The sequence below is a fragment of the Pyrenophora tritici-repentis genome, chromosome 1, assembly GCF_003171515.1.
Source record: "Pyrenophora tritici-repentis strain M4 chromosome 1, whole genome shotgun sequence".
Lineage (NCBI taxonomy): Eukaryota > Fungi > Ascomycota > Dothideomycetes > Pleosporales > Pleosporaceae > Pyrenophora > Pyrenophora tritici-repentis.
Window position 1 is genome coordinate 9,695,036 of NC_089390.1, and position 20,108 is coordinate 9,715,143.

Genomic DNA, 20,108 nt, shown 5'->3' on the forward strand with positions numbered 1-20,108 from the left:
CAGCGGCGTGAGTGCTTAGGAGAGGGTAGTTTAAAAGAGCGAACAACACAGTATGAGTGAGCTGTCGAAACCTGTGTGTTGGGAGGGTGTAGTTCAAAATCGGAAAACAGCGATTTATGATAAGTTTTCGAGATTTGAGTACAGAATTGGGAGGTTGTATTTCAAAAATTAGGAAAACTGTTGGAAGGTCTATAGCACTAGTGCTGAAAGGAAATAACGATAACTAGGAATGCATTCTGTTCGGTGATGGTGATTTATTTATTACGAACACAGCTGCTACGAAGGTATACCTAAGCTCTGCGCAAGGTGGGCCGAAGTCGGGCCGAAGTGTCCAGCAGCCGACGTCTCTACCGATACTCACGATCCGACAAAAACAACAATTTACGACCACTGGTTAAATTTCGAGTAGTTATAGGGGGTTTGTATTCCAAAATTAGGAAAACAGCGATTTATGATAAGTTTTCGAGATTCGGGAGTCGGAGGGTTGTAGTCCAAAAAATTGAAAGAGACAAAATATGGGTGAGCGCTGTCAAGAGTCGAGAATAAGGAGGGTGTATTTCAAAAATAGAAAAACAGCGATTTATGACAAGTTCTCGAGATTTGAAAGTCAGGGGGGAGGTTTCGTTGTTCAAAAAGGGAAAACAACGATTTGATGAGTTTTCGAGATTTGAAAGTCAGGGGGTTGTAGTTTAAAAATTTAAAGGAGACGTAGCATGAGTGAGCTGTCAAATCCTGTGTGTTGGGAGGTTGTAGTTCAAAAAAAGGAAAACAGCAGTGTATGAAGAGTTGTCGCGAGCCGGGAGGATTCAAGATATAGTCTAAAAGAAGGCATGAAGAAAATCATGAGTGAGCTGTCGAGAAGTCGTGGGGTATTTCGAAAAACTAAATGCTGTAAGCGCATATCGAGGTCTTCATCATCATTACCGCATATCATACGCAAACATCACCATACTAAAAACAAAGAAAATCGTAAACCGCTCCGAACAATCGAAAGAAAATCTCATTCATAACCACCACCCCATCACAACCGTCTAGAAACCTGTTGCTGCGGCTGCACCTCAACCTGCATAACTGCGAACCGGCCATCTTTCCCCGTCTCAGCATCATACCCATTATAATAAGCATCACCCGCAGACCTGGACCTAGCCAGCGCCTTCGTACTACCCTGACTCTTTGTCGAATTCGTGCGTTGCAGTTCAAAGTTGTCTTGGCTTTCGTCCGGTAGGCGCTCATGCGACGTGACACGGACCTCGTTTGTGACGAAGATGTGGGACCACGATGCGACGACGGTAGGCCAGAAGATGGGCATCGAGGCGCACATGATGGCAAAGTCGATTTCGAGACAGGAGAAGATGAGGGGTTGTGGGTACCAGAAGGTGAAGTCGAAGCTGTCTGTTCTTGATTCGTTGTGTTTGAAGGTGCTCCAGAGGCGGAGGACGGCCATGAGGACGACGCTGGGGGTGTTTTGTTAGAAAGGTTACATGCAGATTTAGGGGTGTCGTGGGACTTACACTGATCCGAGAGAGAACAGACCCGTCATGGCGAGTAACTGCCTGCGCTTGAGGTCTTGACGGAAAAACTCAGTAAGGGGGATGCAATAGATGACCGTGTCCAAGATCATGTTTGTTGCAGCAAACGCGAGGATAAAATTCTTTGCTTCAACGGCGGTGCGAAAGCCAAAGCCGTAGCATCTACCTCCGTTCAACCTGTCCCAGAAAGTGGAAACGGGGAAGCAGGGGAACCACGCCATGAAGGAGAAGGCGAGTCCCCATATCACAACCATTGTTAGAAGAACTACACAAATCTTGCGACGGACGCCGTCCTTGAACATTCGGAGGTATTGCAGGATGAGCGAAATTTTGATGCATGCCGTCGTGGTGTGGAAGGCGGCATTGGTGAGCCAAAGCAAGATCATAGTGGGCTTTAGTACCTTGAAGCTGTAGATGAGATGGCGACCCAGGCCATACTCAGTACCTTGGCATGCTGTTAGTGACTGGTACCACTTGCGAACATCATAATGTACATACAATGAAGGAACGCTATTAGTGATAATAGATTGAATATAGCTGCGAGTACAACAAAGACATCGTCTAAGCCAGGGTCCCGAACGACGCGCAACCGTGTGTGTAGACGAAATAAGACGAATATCCAGCTTATGATCTGCAATTGTCAATTGTGGACTTCCTCCCTTGTCATCAAGTACGCACGTGAAAAGGTATGGTGACTCCATAAATTGTGCTTCTTTTGTTCGAGAAAGGTATCGGTTCGTTTGGGTCGGGGGGGTCCTCAAGCATCGCGGTGACGATGCCAACAAAGGTGTCGGACATGATTGTCGAGTCTTTACGTTGCGCCCCTCAAAGCGGGTATCCTCGTACTGAATGCTGGAATCTGTCGAACCGAATCCAAGACTGCGAACAAGAGTCCATGGGGCTTTGCTGGAGAAAATACGTTGGCAGCTTACGGTCATCAGTACCCAAGCGTTGGTAACCTAGCTTTTGCTCAAGTTTCAGATGCTTGTCAGTGCGGATAGGATTTCACTTTTGACTCGAACAACCGCGCCGCGAAACAGGATTATCCTAACCTTGCTCACTCGGTATCTATCCTCCGCTGATCTGGACGTTGTTAGATGGACCTGAGTGGCCCGGCGTCCGGGGTTCACTCCAATGCGGCCGTAAGCCGGTTCGGAGGAACTGGCCATTTCGATCGAGACCAGGATGCCATGCGCCCCGCGAAAACCATCACAGTCATGGTGCGACGCCAGTTGCCGTTGAGGGTAGCTTTGGCCCTTGCAAACGTTGGCAAAATCGTGCAAAAAGTAAGCATTTTATTCGACAATCGTAGCCCATTGGCTCGGCCTGTTTCACGTCGTCTTTTTGCTGAATGCCTTCCTGGTAATTAGCTGACATATGTCACTCTGTGCATGTAAGCAGCAATACCGAAGTGAGCGGTAGTTGTAGAGTGCAACACATCTCCTGAGTTTGCAGATCTTCCAGAATCACGTTCGAGAACCAGGGTAGCTGACCAGCACTAGTCCGAAGAAACAAACAACCGCAGACGCCCCGATTTTTTGTGCCTGTGAGCCGACGCTCAACAGCATAGATCCCTGAGGCCGAGATTCCATGGCACTGTCACCTAGTGAGCAAGTGTATCCAGACGGGATGTGTGTTGGGAAAGCTGAGGCGGTCGAGAAGGGAAGGTGAGTCTTGTAGAGAAAAGGGTGGGCTGGGTGGGGCGGCCGACAGTCACGAGGATGCGCGCTTGTCCGGCGAACCAATCACTACGTCACAGCCAACTCGGCAATATTTGCGGTCCACATGGTTCAGCTGAAATGCCCTCATCTCTTATGCTAGTGGACATACGGACATTACCTGCTAGGGCTTCACGTGGTGCGCCACACACGCTACGGGAGAGCCGGCCATGCATGAGGAAAAGTCAAATATGTACCCTGTGAGACCGACGCCTGGCAGACTGATTTGATTGTCTGGATATCGTAGATAACGACTGCAAGGACCTATAGTCCTCCTTCTATCAAATGCAACCCGTCATAATACCTGAATTTTCCCCTCGCGAACGCCTCGAAATGCAGCAGATGAAACGCCAGATGAAGGACCGAAATCGCGATACGAGTGGCGCATCTAGTCATCCATCTTCATATCCTCAAAGTCATCTAGCAATTGCTCCATCGGAATCTGGATGCCTTCATCCTCGTCGTCGCCAAGACTGCTCTCCGTCTCCATCGCGTCCGCGTCCTTCTGCTTCTGTTCCTGCTGCGCCTTGTATAGCGCCATGGTCGCGCGCAATTCCTGGTCCTCCTCGACGTCCTGCAGGAACATTTCAAAGTCGCGCTCCATCTTCTCCTGGTCCTGCTTGCGGGGTAGCATCTCGCCTTCCTCCTTGTTCATGCGCTTGACGCGCCAGTTGCGCTTGTTCTTGTTCTTCTTGGAGCGCTGGTAGTACTTCTTGACGAGCATGACGTCTGGGATCGCCGATGCATACTTGTTGTTCGACTCAAGAACATCAAATAGCTCGCTGTTGAAGTTCGTGTTGCTAAGCAAGTAGCCCATCACCGAATCACCGACGTGTAGGATACCACCGAGATGCGTCCGACAGTAGTAGGTAGTGTCGTTAACGCCCATGTCAGATGCGCGAGCTACAGTAGCCTCAGCAAGGAAGTTGCGACCCGACTGCTTGCCTAGCGGCTCAATGTCCAAGACAATAAACTCGGTAAGTTCCTGGACGTCTGCCAGCGGTCGGAACGGCGTCCGCCAGTATATGTCTGTTGCGACATCGGCGGTCTGCAGAGTCGCAGGGTCGAGTAGTTGGACAGAAGTACCAATACGGGTACAAAGTGTAAGAGGCGAGATGTTGCCAATCTTTTTAGCGAGCGGAATGGGAAGCACTACAAGATCGTCCTTGCAGATCGGAACGATCTCGCATGAGAAGGAGAATTTATAGTTCTTCGTCGAAGTGTGGATGTCGTGTGAAATGAGCTCTTCTGATCGCTTGATGTTGACTGGAATGACAGCCTTCAAAAAGTCACAGAAGGATACCGCATGATTTCTCTGGGCGAAGAAGAAGTCGATACCGTCGTGGACTTCTTTGATGTTGATTGTGTCCTTGTGCGCTCCATGCTTCAGAATCAACTGCTCCAGGTACAAAAACGTCCTCTTGTGAGGCACTTTTTGTCGCACCTGTACACACGCTCTCCATGTGTTGTGTGTGTAACTCTTTGCGCAATCCGGGCACTGGTTGTAGTTTTGTGTGTATTCCACCTCGAAACTTTGCTGCATGATAGCACCCTCGTTGATCTCCGACTGCACCGTGATCTTGACCTTTATCCTCCTGCTATGCGGCTCAGTCCAGATGAAGCTCGCATCGATAATCCTCAACTTATTCAGTCCGCGCAACTTTCGTAGGCAAAGCGCGAGGAGTTCGCGCGATTCGGGAGCGGCAACAACCCAGGTCGTGGGAGGGGAGAGCCATCGGTCGCAGTCGCGGCACATGAGCAGAATAGCCTCGCGTTGGATACCACCCGTGACATCGGTCTTGAGTTTTATGCAGTCGTAACAAAAGGCTCCTGAAAGGGTACCATCGACAGGCGCGCCACAGTCTGCGCAGAGAATTGTGGCCGAATTCTTGGGCTCAGGCGCGAAGGAGCGCTGACCTTCCATCATTGCGCTGTCCATGGGTGAGGTGTGATTTACGTCTGAATTGTGCAGTAAGTTGGGAACCTTTGCGACCTTACAAAGTGATTAGGGCATGTATAGGCTCCGAGCAAAATAGTTGATTTGGTATGAGTCGATGACTAGGGCAAGTTTGCTTTCAAATTCACCCCGCCAGCTTTTTTGCCAGTGTCGCCACCCCGCTCGCCTTCACCGCCCGGGTCAGCCACACGTCAGCCACATCCCAGCGCCACAGCAGCCACAGATTCAAGAGTCATTCCCGGGTTCACTTCTGAGATATGAGATTCACAGCAGACATGAGAAAATAATGCAAGTTTCATTTTACTTCATTCAAACTAACGATGCTACTTAGTCATATACCTGACCGTCATACATATAGTCCGATTCATTTATCCAAACCAGAGTTCCGTGCTTGTGTTGTTTGAGAAGGGTAAGATAGCCGGGAGCGGGACGTTGGGATTCATGTCGCGTGGTGATCGACTTCACATCTGATACACTGCCACCTGGCGCTTACCCTTCAGGTCCTTCTTCGGCTTGGCCCGGTCCTCCTCCTACCAATACTCCAACATGACATTCGCTATGCGCATCAGCTCTCCCTCCCGCATGCCCAATGCCTCCATCAGCTCCTGCATGAACTCAAGATTGTCCAGTGTACGCTTCAAGTAGCCCTGCTAAATATCCGCACGCGTCTTGAGGTCTACTTGGAATCCCTTCCAGAGATCGTCCTCACTGTAATAGTAGGCGCGGGGTTCGAGACGCTTCCGGATGTTGGCGTTGTCAGGATCCTTCAGCCATTCTATAGGGATGTTGGACACCCAAATCCATCGCTCCTGGAAGCTGAAGGATATGCGGCAGGTCTCGACAACAAAATGGACTGCTTGGTCAGGGCGAAGCCGAACTTTGACCGCGTCAACGTCGGGGCTTGGTTGCTTGTCCCACACACCGTAGATGAACATGCATCGGTTGCTCGGTGTTCTACCTCGATAGTTGTCGCTCGGGTAGACAAGCTTCCTAACACCGCCCTCAAAGCCGTCTTGTAAAGTTCGGTATGGGTGATTGTAGGTAGGTGTGTCCCGAGTCTTGGGGTAGTGGAGCTCGATTTGAGGGTCATCGTTGACATTGACGAGAAAGCGGAAATCGTTGATTCCAGCGTAGCACCAGCGGAATGCGGAAAAGCCATTTTCCCATGTTGTGTTCAAGGCCACTTTGATCGCGCCCAAGCTCGACACGGGGTCGATGATGATGCAGGCTTCGGGTAGCGGCAGCATCATGGTGCAATGGTACTCACGTGAGCTCTTTGCTCGCTGCTCCCAATTGTCAGTTGCAAGCATGACATGTGACGCGTATTCAGCCAAGTCTTCATGGTCGTGCAAGCGAGCCCGAAGGGCTTCAGCACAGTCGTGAGCCATGTAGCAGCAGTTCTGAAAACGCTTCAATGTCTCTAGCGTAGCTGCTGTGCTGGCTGCGTTAGCATTGTCAAAGTTCCGGAGATGCTCCCAGGTGTGGAAGTTGGAGTAGCTCACAGACATTGCCTTCTCAATCGCGACCTGATTAGCTACCTCGAAGATCAAAGCATGGCGTTCGATAGTGATCTCGGGCTCCTCTTGTTCTTCTGCAAAGAACTCTCCGTCGAGTTCGAAATCGTCTTTGTATTCAAAAGGTAGTTCTTTTGCAAGCTGCAAAGCGAGGCGTGCTTGGTACGAATCTGTCATTCTGAATAGGGTAGAGAGCGTCGTTGAGAGTGGTAGTCAATTGAGCTGATGGTCTCGGTGGGAAGAATATCTCCCAGCTTAAAAGTAGAAGGCACTGCAATGTGCCCATGGTCGATCATAGTGAAGATACAAGAGCGATACAGTCAGGAGTCTTCAGTGAAGTGACAACTCATAACCGTTACTCTGCCACAGGGAATTGGCATAGTGAAAGTTGACACTGTACAAAATCCTTCTCCAACTAAAGTTATATAGGTGAAATCCTACACTGTATATAATCCTTGTATACAAACATTATTTGATATAGACGGGATTTACTCAGGCATGGACATACCCAAAGAAGAGATGGGCAGACTCCGCAACAATCAATCGGATCGGCATGATTGATTCCTATCTAGGTTAAAGGCTGCCTAATGAAGTAATTCTTTAACCTATATAGGAATCAATCATGTCAATCGATTGATTGTTGCGGAGTCTGGAGATGGGTGCCGAACGGGATACTTGTAAAGTTTTGGCCGCTCCATCGATGGAAATAAAGAGTATAAACAGTATTATGTTCGAGAATTCTATCCGTGTTTCGGTCAGCAGGAAGCTACTCAGTAGTGTATTTCGTTGCTCTAGATAAACGCTTGAGTGGCGGTATCATGCTAATGTGAGTAGCGTATATAATAACCCATTTTGACCGACAAAGGTTCTTCCTTCCTTATAAGGATTGAAATATGATGGCTAGTTTGTGGAAAGAGAGACTTTGTTTTAACTGTACTTTTGATTGCTTGGTGGTTTGTTGGATGGATGCGTTTGTCAGTGTCAGTGTGGGGCGCTAGCAGGATCATCGAACATCGGGGCGGCAAAAGGCCGATGTCATAGAAAGTTGAACTGCACAACACCATCCCACACTGTTCCACCATTGTACATCGACATGTCTTTTGCGAGTAGTCTATCTTCGAGATTCGTCTGCAATGCTTGTCGTAAAGCCACTGCTCGACTATCCACGCCATTACCAAGAGCCAATAGGGTGGCACTGAGGGCTTCGCCTACAGCACCATCGCGATGCGTATTCAGTACGAGTGCGTCTAGAAGAGTAGACAAGGACAATGTCACAGCAGAAGATGCCGAACTCGCTTTTCCCGATGATAGCACCAAGTCTTCGGCTACCGACCTAGAGTCAGAAACCCCCGCTCCAGCCTCTCTAGAAGACTCGCACGACGCCGCATCACAAGTTGCGACCGAAGCATCACCCGTACAGAATGCGTCGCAAGCACAGAACGCCTCTATCCCGTGGTATCTCAAACAACAATCGTCCGTCCCATCGCCTATACAGCCCGCCGTAGTTCCTGACCTACCACCGAATCCGCCCCCACTCCTCGAAACGCTCTTAGAGTATGTCTCGGTTACAGCTGGTCTTGATGACCTAGAATTACTTGATTTGCGAAATCTCGATCCCCCTCCAGCGCTCGGTCCCAAGCTGATCATGATCATTGCGACGGCACGATCCGAGAAGCACTTACATGTGGCGGCCGATAGGTTTTGTCGCTGGCTACGGAGGGAACACAGCTTGAAGGCAAATGCAGCCGGTCTGCTAGGGCGCAATGAGTTGAAGATAAAGTTGAGACGAAAGGCAAAGCGAATGAGGATGTTGGCCAATGTTGGCGGGGCACCACCTGAAGGCAACATCGATGACGGCATACGCACGGGGTGGATCTGCTGTACACTGGGGAAACTTGAGGCGCATCCAGAAGATACGCACATGCCCGGAGATAACGTGCAGGAATTCGTTGGATTCAGAGATATTAAACCTGGTGTCAACGTCGTAGTGCAAATGTTTACCGAAGAGAAGAGGGCCGAAACAGACCTAGAGACATTGTGGGGTGGAGTGCTGAGAACGCATCAAAGGAACAATAAGAGCGCCGACGAAGCGCTGAAGGAGCTAGAGCAGGACATTCAGGATCTCGAGGCCGACGTTGGGGAGAGCGAATACGAAACACAACGCGCATCGCAGCGAGTCACCGAGCCGCCCACCCGGCCCAGCAAAGCCGCTACCCCTCCTACACCTGCGCAACAAATGCATCGACCGCGACCGACTCCAGGTGACTTCTTTCCGCCTGCCTCTAACCCAGATACTAGGAAGCAGATGCGCAGATTACATACCATCGGTTTGTAGTAAAACAGCCACCGTCAGTCGGTTAAATACGATAGACATACTAGCGAGACCGCATATTTCAAATCGAATCTATGATTCGCACGAGCAGTCGTAGCGCGATGCATCCAAGGTTCACATCACACTGATATTTTCCAGACTTAGAACATGTTGCTTTGAACGTCCGGTAGCCTTGTGCGTCAACTAATGCCTGCCCAGCCCAGTTCGACAGTCTGGAAAATGGCGCTCATCGGATTTCTTTCTGAAAACGTTTGTCCATGAATGGCGGATATGCTCGTGCGATACAATAAACGACTGAGCGAAGAAAATGAAAGCGTCGCAACTCGTTTGAATCGACAGCTCCACAACTAGAACACCCTTCCTACAACAAAAGCCTCAAATACAGCATTCTCAAAGACATCCCGGGGAATCACACCTCCAAATCTACAAGTATCGTTAGCTCCACTTCTTACCACACACACGCAAAAACAAGGATAAAGAAAAAACAACAACTCACCCATAACATCTCACAACCCCCAACAACTTCTCCTTCAACGTTTCCCACCTCGCCACCTCCAACCCCGCAAACTGCTCCTGTCTCCTCACATAATCCCACGCCTGTACCGGCGTAACCTCGCTTTCAGCCAGCGGGATCGATGCCGAAAGCGCAAGAAGCGTGGCTATACTCGCTTGCGGAATCTCCCACGGCGTAGACGAGTTCTGCCGCTGGCCGGGCTGTGAAGGGTGATTGTGGAAGACGCATGCTGAGAGAGTAAGGGAGTGGCCTGTAGAGGCGCAAGATGTAATATTAGGATCTTCAGATGGTGCCACGTCGATGTGTTGGAGACATGGGGATTCGAGACTGTGGTAATCGACGTTAGTGCGAGGGATGCAGGTGTGAGCGTTATGCGGAAAAAAGCGTACGTCAAGACGAAATCCATGCCCACGACTTCCGGATCGATATTCCCCATATAACGTGCGTGCTGGGGCGACGACGGGCCTGACCCTGGAGGCGTAACAAGCTGTAATGGAATCGCTATCGGTGATTGGTCAGTCGTTCGTCGCAAACATCCCTCCACGTATGGAATTGTAAATAAAGAAATAAAGGCACATACATGACAGATCCCCCGGCATGCCATGTACGCAGATTTGTCGTCGTCGGTTCTTCTTCTTGTTCTCCTCTTGTGTTGCAACAACCAGCGTCACCGTCTTGCCCGTCTCGACGCCTCTTTCGCTTTCAGCGCTGAGTACGCCTCGGGGGATTGGGATCCTGTTTTCTGCGAGGAGGCCGGTGAGGAGGGCGACGTCTTGGGATAGCCGGGCTTTGAGGGCGCGGAGCTCGGTTACTTCGCTTTCTAGGGAGGCGGAGTAGGCTTCTTTGCGGTCGCGGTGGGTTCTGATGGGTTGGTGTTAGAATATGTTCGAGGTGATGCGCGGATGTTCATGTACTTTTGCGCTCGACGGACTTGTTCTCTTCGCCTTTGTCCGGGGCTCTGTGCATCTTTATCGTCTAAACATCATAGTCAGCTCTCCGTTCGCATCTCCAACACACAACTTCAATTCCAATCGCATCACGCATCTCACCTTTGAAATGCCTAAATGTAAACTTCATTTCGTCGTATAAGAAAACCAGCAGCGTCCTAGAGAGAGAAAGAGAAGCCAAAATAAAAAAGTGCGAAAGCGAAATCAAACCCCCCCAAGCGCAAAAAGCGCACCGGCACCACGCCCAAGTTAACCTCTCCAGGCCAAAACACCCCAGCACAGGCTGCATCCCTCTCTCTCTTTCTCTCTACATTTTAGAAATCCCCAACACATCAACAACGACTATGCAACAACAAGCATTCAGGGAACACGACAGACCAGGGCCGTCGTGTATAAATTAAGCCAATGCCATGCCCTGGCATCTGGTGGGGCCCGCCCATAGCGCGCCGCCCACCCGCATCCAATCCCTCAATTCGCCAATAACCAGTTCCGACTGCGAAAGTAGGCTTGAGACGCATGATCGCGCCCATGCCTGAAGCACACTCGCACCACACGGCCGACAGTCACGCCTCAGCCGCGGTGCCTGTACAGGGAAAAAAAGCCGTTTCAGGCAATAGATCAGCCAAGCAGGCTTATGCGACAATTTGTGTTTGGGAGTCCTGACGCAGTAGGCTGTGACAGCTAAGTAACATCGGATTCTGGAACCGAACAGGGGTGGTGTTGGTAAAATTGCGGAGAATGCTTGCCCTTGTTAACTTTCTTGCCTGGCTGCTGTCTGTATGGCCATGTCCCCTGGCGTGGCTTTGGCGCGCTAGTGCATTTGGGGGAATTCTGATCGAATAATCAGGATGATTGCTGGATTGGGGGAGGTGGGCCTGGGACGGGGTTGCAGAGGGGCGCTAGGCTGGATGAGGGAATATTGATTCAATAATCAGTGTTTTTGCTGGAATGGATACGGAGGGCGAGAGCGACGGGATGGGGGAGGAGCGTGTATAAGAGGGTTGTGGGGGAAGCGGTTGTTGAATAGGAGCATCAGTAGCTGGACTCGACTCTTTATTTGTATATCATTTTCTACTCATCAATTCGTGTATTTGAGCTTTTTGCTTGTCCTTCAATTCAGAACCAGGCGTGTAATATATCTACATACATATATCGCAATTATGGTGTCGACAACTACCCTCATCCTCGCTTTGCTATCTGGGATAGCGCAGGCTGCACCACACCGCGCCGGCGCGAATGAGAAACAACAACAACAACAAGCCGGTGGCATGAGCTGTCCGCAACAAGCGGCAAAGGTTACAGTTGGCAAGGCCATCTACTTCATGACAAACGATGCCAAGAACGCCGTGATTGCTGTGCCCATTGGGGCTGATGGCATGTTGTCCAAGGGTACAGTCATGAAGACTGGTGGCGCAGGATCAATTGCTGTGGATACCAAGGGGAAGCCAGCCACGCCTGATGCTTTGGTCGGACAGTCGGCTTTGACTGTTGTGGGAAATGTAAGTCATCAGTCCGAATCTTGTCTTGATGGAACCTAGCTAACGGTACTCAAGAACCTTTTCGCTGTCAATGCTGGCTCCAATACACTCACCATGATGGCTATATCGCCAAATGACCCAACATCTCTTTCTCCCGTTGGAAAGCCTGTGGCTATACCCGGCGAGTTCCCTAACACCGTCGCTGCATCAGCGAAGAACAAGCTCGCCTGTGTGGGTACAACTGGTGCTGTAGCAGGCATCTCATGCGCTTCCTTCTCGGCCAAAGGTCTTGGTAAAATGGATGGTCTCCGCGCTTTTGATCTCGGGCAGACAACACCACCCGCAGGTCCTCTGAACACAGTATCCCAGACATTCTTCTCCTCAGACGAGACCGCTCTATACACGACCGTCAAGGGCGACCCTGCCGTCAACAACACCGGTTTCCTCTCCATGTTCCCCATCCAAGCCTCCAACGGCGCGGCTACTCTCTCCCAAAAAGATGTCCGCAGCTCCCCCAACGGAACAGCCGTACTCTTCGGTTCAGCACCCATGCCCAACGACCCCACCACCCTCTTCGTCACCGACGCCTCCTTCGGCGCCGCCGTCCTTAAACTCGACAATAAAGGCCAAGCCTCGGTCGTAGGATCGCAAGCCATCAAAGACCAATCCGCAACCTGCTGGGCCACCATCTCCGACGTCACAAACACGGCTTTCGTAACAGACGTTGGTAAGAACCACGTTGTGGAAATGAGTCTCAAAGACGCCAGTATTGTTAAGCAACTCGACCTTACCAACGGCGACCCGGGTCTCATTGATCTCCGTGCTGCGGGGAACTTTGTGTACGCGCTGAGTCCTGGTAATGGTAGTACGAATGCTGCGGTTACTGTGCTGGATGTTTCTGGGGGAGAGGGGTCGATGAAGGAGGTTCAGCATTTTGATTTGGGGTGTTTGGGGGTGGGGAAGACAGCGCAGGGGATGGCTGTGCTGATGTAGAGGTGATGGCTGATTTATCATCTTGTATGTTTTGTTTATAGTATTTTAGTAGCATATAGATGCTGTTTTCTGTAATTTTACTTACTTTTGCTTTTATTAATGATGTTACTCATTGCAACCGAGAGGTACATAACGACTTCTTGATGGTTTTCATTAAAACTCAATGGGGTTCTTGGGGTCTTGTAGTTCAGGATTGGCCTTAGTAGGTTGTTCGATCGTGATGAACGAAGAGACACGTGATTGCTGCGCCACGACGCATGCGCCACTATGTCCGTCGGGGATACGGACTACTTCTCTGCCGACTCTTGTAAACAACGATTAGCGTGAGATAGCCTCTTCCAAATCCGTACATGCTTTTCCCAATCAAGCATACTTTGGTAACATACGCGGCCCACGCTACCGGTCAAATACGAAGGCGACTGGGGAATGATTCAACTATGCGGACCGGCGTCACGCGTGCAGGCAGCGTAGTGTTTGCGAAGGATGACAAACAGTCACAAACGACGCGTCCTCTGCATCGTTGTCAGCCAAGAAGAGGAAACTGGGGAAGACAACGCACTAAACCACGCATCAAAGCTTAGCAGTGGGCACTAATCGATAAGACGGGCCAATAGGCCCCGCACCACCCGAGAACATGCAACTATCGTGGCGTCATCAGCGCTACACTTGGCCACCTCGGGCCGGGCGTCAGCATAGCCACCCAGCCTTATTCGCGCGCGCAAGTGAAGAGGCGGCGATTAAGAATAGACTTAGTACCTGCAGCTGCCAGCCGTAATACCCGTGAGAAAGACGCGTGTCCTGGTAGTACAAACGTGTGTGAAGAACGGCTGCCCCGGGAACAAAAACATCAACTTGGCTTTTCCTTGTTTCCCACTTTACATACGCCACATAACACCACCACCTCTACCAAGCTTTTCTGCACGCAAATCTTGTCTTGTACCAAGAACGGTGCTGGGAAAAGCTTTTCGATTTAACATTTGACACTCGTTATTTACATTCGTTAATTGACAGTCAAGTCATGTGGAAAGGTCTTGTATCTGCTGCTGTGGCGGCGCTTGCAGTCACTGGTGTCGAGGCGGCTAGTTACGACGACATTCCCGATATTGAGGTCTACGGCCAGCATTTCTTCTACACGAACAATGGGTCGCAATTGTATGTAGAGCCTCTCATTTAGTAAGACTGAAAGCTAACAACATGTCAGTTACCTCAAGGGCGTGGCATACCAGCAAAACTACTCCCCCAACGGCTCTACCAGCACAAACACCACATACACCGACCCGCTTGCTGATGGAGACGCCTGCCGCCGCGACATCCCGTACCTGAAGCAAATCTTCACAAACATCATCCGCGTCTACGCCATCGACCCGACCAAGAACCACGATGACTGCATGGCGCAACTAGCCAGCGCCGACATCTACGTCATCTCCGACATGGGCGAACCGGGCACATCGATAGAGTCGAACAACCCCGAATGGGACGTGACTCTCTACCAGCGGTACACAGGTGTCATCGACGCACTAAGCAAGTACAAGAACGTCATCGGCTTCTTCGCCGGCAATGAGAACGTGAGCGCCGACAACCAGACTGCCGCAGCCGCCTTTGTCAAAGCCGCCGTCCGCGACAGCAAGACGTACATTGCCAACCAAAACTACCGCAAAACACTCGGTGTGGGCTATGCAACAGCCGACGTACCCTCCCGCGATGAACTCGCCCACTACTTCGCCTGCGAGCCTGGAAACAGCGGTAACAAAACGTCCATTGACTTCTGGGGCTACAACGTCTACTCGTGGTGCGGCGACAGCAACTACGCGACATCATCCTACGGCGAGCGCGTAGACTTCTTCTCCAAATACCCCGTCCCCGTCTTCTTCGCAGAATACGGTTGTATCGAAGGTTTGGACTCCGCCGGCGGGCCCACGCACCGTCCCTTCACCGAAGTCGAAGTCCTCTTCGGCAACATGACGAGCGTCTTCTCGGGCGGTATAGTCTACGAATGGTTCATGGGCGCCAACAACTACGGTCTCGTGTCTTTAACAAACAACGACGCTTCCGTGTCTCCATATCCAGACTTCACTTCTTTACAAAGCCAACTCTCCAAGGTATCCCCAACACCAACACAACGCTCCACCTACACGCCTACAAACTCCCCGCCTGCCTGCCCGTCCGTCGGCGGCACATGGCTCGCTCAAGCCTCCCCGCTCCCGCCGAATGTTAACCCGCAACTCTGCGCTTGCATGGTCGATAGCTTACAATGCGTCTACTCGTCCACCGACGACGCCGCCTACCAAGACGACTTCTCATACATCTGCGCTGCGGATGCGAAATACTGCAACGGTATCGCTAGGAACGCTACCACGGGCCAGTTCGGCGCCTACTCGGGGTGTGATCCTAGGGACCAGCTCGCATTCGTTGCGAACCAGTATTACCTCGGTCAGAATAAACGACCGGATGCGTGTAGTTTCTCTGGCAGGGCGAGCGTTCAGAGTGTTAAGACGGCTGGCGGTAGTTGTGCGAGTCTGCTGAGTGTGGCGGGGAGTGGCGGCGGTGGCAGTGTGCCGGAGGCTACGGGCAAGGGGACGGCGGCGGTGAGTGGTGGTGGGGGTAGTGGTGCGGCGAGTAGTAGTAGTGCTAAGGCTGCGGCTGCTGGGGGACTGGGTCCAGCGGGCTTCTTTGCAGGTGGTGATGTTGTTATGGTGGGGTATGTGGGGTTTGTGGCGGTGAGTGCGTTTGGTATGGTTGCTTTGTGAGCAGATGATGATGATGATGAGGAGGAGGAGGAGGAGAGAGAGGTTCTTTTCGTGTGAAGAGCATGGTTTATGAGGGCTGTAGGGGTAGTTTATCTTCTTTTCCTTTCAAACAGAAAACACTATAATAGGCAAAAGGTAAGAGGCAAGTGTAATTTCAATGTTAATGTTAATGCCAGTATGAACTTTTTATACACCTACGTCTTATTCTCTCTAGACGTGTTGGTTGTAGGCGTAGGAAATAGAAAACGGAGAGCGAGAAAAGGAGACAAAGGAGGCACAGAGTGTAGCAATTGTAAAGAAGTGGTTTAACCACCAAGTGAAAACCTATTACTACATCGGAAAAAAAATTACAATCTCCCATTTCCTCATCCTGCATACAAACATTCCCATCTGGTAACCTTGTAACCCATAATCATCACATGCACGTCATCATCATACTTTTCCTCCTTGAACCCGTACACCGTAACTCCACACCCCACTCCATCTCCAGCACACCATCCCATTCCGAAAAACCAGCCCGCCACACATGACCCTACCCACCACAGGAAAACGACGAGCCCATGACAGAATCAGCATCCTCAGCACCACCGCTCTTCCCATAAAGTCCAATCACGGAGTCCTGAGTCTCGGGCTGCGCTTGTTCTGGTTCACGAGGCAAGCGAGGCAATTGTCCACCAGATGCCAGAACGCACATGGCCTCGGAAAACGTATCAGTAACCTCCTCGCCATCTGACTGCGTAGCGTGCGTTCCATCAAGACCATAATACGACGACGACAGCGGAAGATCGTCGCCGTAAAGAACATTGTTCAACTGCGCGCGATGCAGCGACAACTCGCGGTCTTGGCTCGATTGTCTATACTGTGAAGCCGGCATAATTTCCACGCCATCATTACTATCAGAATCGGGATCGACATCATCAGCGATATTTGTGGTGGAGTTTTCTTTGTCGTCGTGCGGGTACGCCAGGGGGGATGCTAAGAGAGCTTCACGAGCGAGTTGGTCTTCGAGTTTTTCGTGGAAGATTTTGAAGGGCTGGCCGTGGAGGACGGGCCATGCGTCGCGGTCGTGGCGGAAGTAGCGGGTGCCGAGGGGTAGGTGCCAGATGTCCATGCCTTCTCGGCGGCGGATGCCGCTGTCGTGGGGTGGGTTGGTGGATGTGGGCGGGGAGGATGTGTTTACGGTGGTGTCTAGATAGGGTCAGTGGGTTCCAATAATTGTGAGCTTGGTTGTATACGTACAGTTATTTTGGTCTTGGTTTCCACCGCAGCTGGCGAGTACAGGCTCTTCGTCAGAGTCTGACTTTTCAGAGTTGATGTATTGCACTTCGTCACCATCATCATTGAATCTCGCGACCTCATCATCTGAGTCTGAATCGACTTTGATAGGTGCATGTGTCAGCTTCCTACGTTTCTTGGTAGGTACACGCTCCTCATCGTCATCACTGGATATGACAAGGAACTTGTCTTGCGGATGAACGTCCATGTTGTACGAAGTTTTTGGCTCTGAGACCTTGCGTGTCGAGCGTCGAGTGCCTTCCCTTGGAGTCAATCGCATCTGAACCAGTATCTGCTTCTTGCCTTTGGCAGCTCTCTTGCGTGGCTGCACTTCGATTTCGCTGTGTTCATCGCTCGATTCATCAGCACTCATATCGAAGTTACAGGCTTCATTCGAGTCGTCGGAATCGAAAGCTGGCTCCTCTCCATGAGCTGAACGCCGTTTGGCAGCTTGAGAAGGTCGAATGCTATCGTCCATGGGATGGTATTTGACATCGTAGACAAGCTTACTCTGGGCCCGGTGGCGCAGATTGTGAGAGGAAGCAGTGGCATTGAGATCAGGTGGTGTCAGTGTGAGTCGTGGATTCTGAGGGCTGATCAAGTTATCCAGATCAATACCAGCTGGGAGGCTAAGATCGCGATGTTCCTTCTGATGTTGTTGAGCCTGCGTGTTGTTAGAGTAGTAAAGAAGAAAAACATGATGATTACCGTGACTTTGACTGGGTCGGCAACAAGTTCATCACCAGTCTCATCAACATCTACACCACTCCCCTCACCCCCTGCCTCACCATCTCCACACTCCTCACTTCCAGCCTCATCTGCCATACCCTGGGCCGGATTAGTCTTCACTCACCCACCCGGCACTCACCCACTCACCTCATCGCCAATGAACTCAGAAAAGGCCTCAGAAACATCCGACATCTCCGTTCTTAGTCGTTGAATCCGCGTTAGCAGCGATATTGCGAGAGGAAAATGCCACTATTGGCTCTGCGGAATGAGTAGATGAAGGTTTGCAGTCCTCGTAGTCGAAAAGATCTAGAATGCAAGAAGACACGCGACGGGACGCGACGAGGGATACGCAACGGACAGGGAAGGAGCACCGGAGAGGACAAAGAACGCACTACTCCAGCGCCCCTTCCCGAGTCGTTTACGTGCCCCGCCGGGGTAGCATCTGGACGTTTATCAGGCAAGGAAGGCACGAAGGAAGGAAGGAAGGAGCGACAAGCAACATCATCACTCACTTCGCCTCCACCGAGCAACATGCAGCATGCAAGTATTGGATTGCTCAAAGTCAGATGCTTATAACAACGCTCATGAACTCAAGCCCAGCAGGTCAAGTCGAGTGTATTAACGTGAAGACATGTTTCTACATGTCCCATATCCATCAATTAAAAATATCATAACAAGAGAAGACTATTATTCCTCTTCCTTTTAAGCGAACGAACGAGCAAGCGAGTGTGCTCAACCAAAAAAAGAAATGATACTTGTTTCCATGCGTGTATTTACCCAACCAAACCCAACCCAGCAGCCATCCCATGCGATGACACACTGATAAAACCCTACAAACGCTAAATCATGGTATATATGTATAATGCTGCCAGCCCGGTCCTGTCCTGGCCTGTCCGGTAAAGCAAAACGCCGTGCCAAAATGATGATGAGAATGGAGGTGGAAGAAGGAAACGATGATGATGACTAGACTCGCTGAAACGCACTCAAAAACGTGGAAAAAAAACGAATGTAGGATTAGACAGGCGACGAAAGGGTTCATCAACGTCATCTGTTGAGCCGTGACGTCAATCTCACAGGCGGTAACACAAAGTCATCGTCGTCGTCTTCATCATCATTGTCAACTTCAATATCGACAATCTTCGGTTGTACCGGAGCGGCATAGGCATCGAGGTCGGGTTTAGCCAGTGCCTCAGACTGCGGAATAGGCAGAGAAGTCTGCGGTGGTAGCACGTTCTTCTTATACGAGGGCATCTGAGGTTCAATCGACGACAACGAAGTATCTGACGTTTCGTGGGCCTGTAGCTCAGGCACATCCTGCGACGACTTGCGGGCGTTGCATTTAGCAACTTCGGTCTTTGCTGTCTCGAGGAGGGCGGTGAAATGCTTCTGTACTGCATCCAACTCTTTCCTGCAGTCGCCCTCGCGGAGGATGAGATGGGCAGCTTTTTCGCTCAATTCTTGTGATTGTTCGAGGGCTTTGTCTGTGGTGTCGAAGAGTTCGGCGGGTGTGGAGACGCCGCTGCTGACGCCTAGGCGGCCGCTTCTTCGGGCTGCTGATCGTGCGCGGAGGGACGACATGCGTGCTCGGTAGTTGACTCGTGAAAGGCTGGCGTCTTCCTCTTCGTCGTCGTCGTCGACGTCGTCTTCCTCTTCGCTGGACTCGGCTTGTGCTGCCATTTCGTTCATCTTGGCCTCCATTTTGGCTTTGCGCAGCATATGTCGACCGGTTCCAATTGCCCGCACAAGAAGTTCAAACGACTTTTGCATGTCCCCATCGTACTTTACTACTACCATTGTCCGGGGGCGGTGGCGCGCAGAGCCATATACGTGACCCGAGGATACCGATAGCGAGCGTTTGCGACTTCCAGGGCCATTTGTGGGGCTTCGGCTAGCAGGCGCAGCCGTCTCGTCAATAACATCCAATTTCTCCGGCAGTATCGAGGCGTTGGAGGCGGATTCTTTCCCAAACGGCGAGTGTGATATGGCTATTTTTTCATTCTCATCCTGCATGGCCGTGACGCGTTCCTCGATACTCGCAATATCCTGGAGCCATTGCGGGATGTTGTCGTGCAAAAAGGCAAAGGACCTCTCAATGTCGGACATGGTGGGCGTCGAGCGAACCGAGATGGGATGCAAGCGGTGTAGCTAGCACGTGCCGTTGCAGGTGGCTTGTCGCATGCAGGTACGTGTGCGTCAATGTCGATGGTGCGCGTCGACCAGCGAGCAACAAAAAGACCAGTTGGGTTGAGAGGCTTTAGAGGGGACAGATGGTCAAGGGCGGGAGACGTCGTGATTTCGGGGCGAATGTGTAGTCGGCGGAGAACTAGTGGGACGGCGGGTACTTAAGAGGAGATGACGGGTGGCGGGCAGGGGGG

The 20,108-nt window shown here is 51.1% G+C and overlaps 9 protein-coding genes across 9 annotated transcripts; 3 read left to right on the plus strand and 6 right to left on the minus strand.

The window, feature by feature from the left end:
* Positions 1-1,021: 1,021 nt before the first annotated feature.
* Positions 1,022-2,327, minus strand: PtrM4_037420 (uncharacterized protein; the record flags this gene model as incomplete). The annotated part of the gene is made up of 4 exons (XM_066104214.1): positions 1,022-1,454; positions 1,512-1,974; positions 2,028-2,160; positions 2,208-2,327. 4 exons carry the CDS (start codon positions 2,325-2,327, stop codon positions 1,022-1,024), a joined length of 1,149 nt encoding a protein of 382 aa, XP_065966416.1.
* Positions 2,328-3,635: 1,308 nt separating this feature from the next.
* PtrM4_037430 (NMD3, NMD protein affecting ribosome stability and mRNA decay) lies at positions 3,636-5,186 on the minus strand (the record flags this gene model as incomplete). The annotated part of the gene is made up of 2 exons (XM_066104215.1): positions 3,636-3,704; positions 3,819-5,186. 2 exons carry the CDS (start codon positions 5,184-5,186, stop codon positions 3,636-3,638), a joined length of 1,437 nt encoding a protein of 478 aa, XP_065966417.1.
* A 668-nt stretch (positions 5,187-5,854) lies between these two features.
* Positions 5,855-6,895, minus strand: PtrM4_037440 (uncharacterized protein; the record flags this gene model as incomplete). Its single annotated transcript, XM_001939519.1, has 1 exon — positions 5,855-6,895. The coding sequence occupies one exon, from the start codon at positions 6,893-6,895 to the stop codon at positions 5,855-5,857; it is 1,041 nt and encodes a 346-aa protein (XP_001939554.1).
* A 916-nt stretch (positions 6,896-7,811) lies between these two features.
* PtrM4_037450 (uncharacterized protein) lies at positions 7,812-9,053 on the plus strand (the record flags this gene model as incomplete). The annotated part of the gene is made up of 1 exon (XM_001939520.2): positions 7,812-9,053. The coding sequence occupies one exon, from the start codon at positions 7,812-7,814 to the stop codon at positions 9,051-9,053; it is 1,242 nt and encodes a 413-aa protein (XP_001939555.1).
* A 344-nt stretch (positions 9,054-9,397) lies between these two features.
* PtrM4_037460 (Amelogenin multi-domain protein) lies at positions 9,398-10,641 on the minus strand (the record flags this gene model as incomplete). The annotated part of the gene is made up of 6 exons (XM_066104216.1): positions 9,398-9,473; positions 9,547-9,891; positions 9,954-10,065; positions 10,145-10,425; positions 10,479-10,539; positions 10,614-10,641. The coding sequence occupies 6 exons, from the start codon at positions 10,639-10,641 to the stop codon at positions 9,398-9,400; spliced, it is 903 nt and encodes a 300-aa protein (XP_065966418.1).
* Positions 10,642-11,779: 1,138 nt separating this feature from the next.
* PtrM4_037470 (TT-ORF1 multi-domain protein) lies at positions 11,780-12,982 on the plus strand (the record flags this gene model as incomplete). Its single annotated transcript, XM_001939522.2, has 2 exons — positions 11,780-12,010; positions 12,065-12,982. The coding sequence occupies 2 exons, from the start codon at positions 11,780-11,782 to the stop codon at positions 12,980-12,982; spliced, it is 1,149 nt and encodes a 382-aa protein (XP_001939557.2).
* A 1,018-nt stretch (positions 12,983-14,000) lies between these two features.
* Positions 14,001-15,910, plus strand: PtrM4_037480 (1,3-beta-glucanosyltransferase gel3 precursor; the record flags this gene model as incomplete). Its single annotated transcript, XM_001939523.2, has 3 exons — positions 14,001-14,134; positions 14,184-15,412; positions 15,906-15,910. The coding sequence occupies 3 exons, from the start codon at positions 14,001-14,003 to the stop codon at positions 15,908-15,910; spliced, it is 1,368 nt and encodes a 455-aa protein (XP_001939558.2).
* Positions 15,911-16,261: 351 nt separating this feature from the next.
* PtrM4_037490 (uncharacterized protein) lies at positions 16,262-17,925 on the minus strand (the record flags this gene model as incomplete). Its single annotated transcript, XM_001939524.1, has 4 exons — positions 16,262-16,917; positions 16,969-17,668; positions 17,713-17,832; positions 17,881-17,925. The coding sequence occupies 4 exons, from the start codon at positions 17,923-17,925 to the stop codon at positions 16,262-16,264; spliced, it is 1,521 nt and encodes a 506-aa protein (XP_001939559.1).
* Positions 17,926-18,241: 316 nt separating this feature from the next.
* Positions 18,242-19,836, minus strand: PtrM4_037500 (uncharacterized protein; the record flags this gene model as incomplete). Its single annotated transcript, XM_066104217.1, has 3 exons — positions 18,242-18,244; positions 18,883-19,339; positions 19,394-19,836. The coding sequence occupies 3 exons, from the start codon at positions 19,834-19,836 to the stop codon at positions 18,242-18,244; spliced, it is 903 nt and encodes a 300-aa protein (XP_065966419.1).
* Positions 19,837-20,108: the final 272 nt, after the last annotated feature.